Source organism: Elephantulus edwardii, unplaced genomic scaffold (assembly GCF_000299155.1).
Source record: "Elephantulus edwardii isolate Elephantulus edwardi_28Jun2011 unplaced genomic scaffold, EleEdw1.0 scaffold00026, whole genome shotgun sequence".
Classification (NCBI taxonomy): domain Eukaryota; kingdom Metazoa; phylum Chordata; class Mammalia; order Macroscelidea; family Macroscelididae; genus Elephantulus; species Elephantulus edwardii.
Genome location: NW_006399776.1, coordinates 20,904,792 through 20,906,780, shown reverse-complemented (window position 1 = coordinate 20,906,780; position 1,989 = coordinate 20,904,792). Strand labels below are relative to the sequence as shown.

Below are 1,989 nucleotides of genomic sequence, written 5' to 3'. Positions count from 1 at the left end.
CATCCTTCTCTTCCTCTTTCTCACCTTTCTCTTCTTCTGCCTCATCATCACTGATTTCCTTCTCTCTTTCTTTCTCCAGATAGAGGGTGATGGGGTAGCCTATGAACTGTGAGTGCTTCTTCACTACTTCTTTGACTCGTCTCTCTTCTAAGTATTCTGTCTGGTCTTCTTTAAGGTGCAAAATTACTTTAGTACCCCGACCAATGGGCTCACCATGGTCAGCACAAACTGTGAAGGAGCCCCCAGCTGAAGACTCCCAGGCATACTGCTCATCATCATTGTGTTTTGTGATCACTACCACTTTCTTTGCCACCAGATAGGCAGAATAAAAGCCAACACCAAACTGACCAATCATGGAGATGTCTGCACCAGCCTGCAGAGCCTCCATAAAGGCTTTGGTACCAGACTTGGCAATTGTTCCCAAGTTATTTATGAGATCAGCCTTGGTCATGCCAATGCCTGTGTCCACAAGAGTCAAAGTACGTTCCTGGGGGTTAGGGATGATGTCAATTTTCAGCTCTTTGCCACTGTCCAGCTTGAAAGGGTGTGTCAGGCTTTCATAGCGAATCTTGGCCAATGCATCAGAAGCATTAGAGATCAACTCTCTAAGGAAAATTTCCTTGTTGGAATAGAAGGTATTGATGATAAGAGACATAAGTTGGGCAATCTCTGCCTGAAAGGCAAAGGTCTCCACCTCCTCCTCTCCATGGTGCACTTCCTCAGGCATCTTGATGAAAAGGGTTCCAAGTACCAAAGAGGCGAGGGCAGGGTCTAAGAGCAGGCCGCACGAAAGCTGCCAGCTGCGCGGGGGTGACTCAAGGGACCCAAAATTGTTTTTTATTGCAGCTTGTAAGGAATTGAGACACACTGAACAGTGTGTTACACTTCTATCTTAACAAGGCCTTTTATTTCTGGGGAAGATTTCTTTTGGTGGATTAAAAACAATGAAATTACATGACTGCAATATACAAGGAATTAAAAACCTCAAACTCGAGTTCATTGATATCAAGTCAGAACCAAAAATCAGAACTGACTCATAGCTAACTCTCTACTGGGTTTCTGAGTCTGTATATTGCATAGAAGGAGACTGAACATCTTTCTTTTGGGAAGTCACTGGTGGATTCAAACTACCAGAGAAATGTCACCTTTGGGTTAACAGTGTGACTCCCTATAGACTACGACACAAGGCTATATCAAAAAATACATGTGTAGAGAGCCAGGAAAATCTAAAATATAATCCAGAAATTCCTTTTCCTTCCCTTTCTCCCTTTTCCACTTTGCTACCTACCATTACATCAATTATTTTCCTTGAAACCAGCTGTCAACAAGTCAGCTCATGACAACCCCACATGTTTCAGGGTAGAACTATGTTCCATGAGGTTTTCAGTGGTTGCTTTTTCCGGAAGTAAACCACAGGCCTTTCTTCTGAGGCTCTTCTGGGTAAACTTGAACAATCAACTCTTTAGTTAATAGCTGAGCATAACTATTTACACCCCTCAAGGACACCCCTGGAGAAGAAGAAAAGGTTTTAGAGGTTGAGGCAGTTACAAGATTTTTTTTCTTTTTCAATCTTCTTTTTCTGACTATAGACTCACAAAGAATTTGAGCAGGAGTGTCCTCACTCTTTAGACGATATGGCATTGCTTGTCTTTCCCAATTAAGGAATAGTTTTATAAAACCAACTAATCAAGACACAGTGCAGAGTAAACTTGTACAGGATTGGATATGCCCAATTCTTCAATCAGTTGTTTTCCCTGAGAACATAAAACTGTTTGCTGCTTGATTTGCACTAATAAAATCAATGATAGATGTACTTTCTTGCTGCTCTTTCTTTGCATGTGAAATTCTGTTCTTCATTCTTTCTCTCAGCTAGTTTCTTTTTTCCTTCAGAATCCATTGCTTTGGGGCTGTAGGCTCCCCAGGAATACAGTATTTATAAGGGAATATTTGTGAAGGTGAGTCTTTAAGTAAAATAATATATAGCAACAT

General features: G+C 41.3%; 1 protein-coding gene across 1 annotated transcript in view; it reads right to left on the bottom strand.

Moving 5' to 3' along the window:
- The window catches only part of LOC102843487 (heat shock protein HSP 90-beta-like), a 2,171-nt gene extending 1,444 nt beyond the window's left edge, over positions 1-727 (bottom strand). The window contains exon 1 of the mRNA XM_006883295.1: positions 2-727. Within this exon, the coding sequence (XP_006883357.1) occupies positions 2-727 (726 nt within the window). The remainder of the gene's footprint in view (position 1) is intronic.
- Between the last annotated feature and the right edge of the window lie 1,262 nt (positions 728-1,989).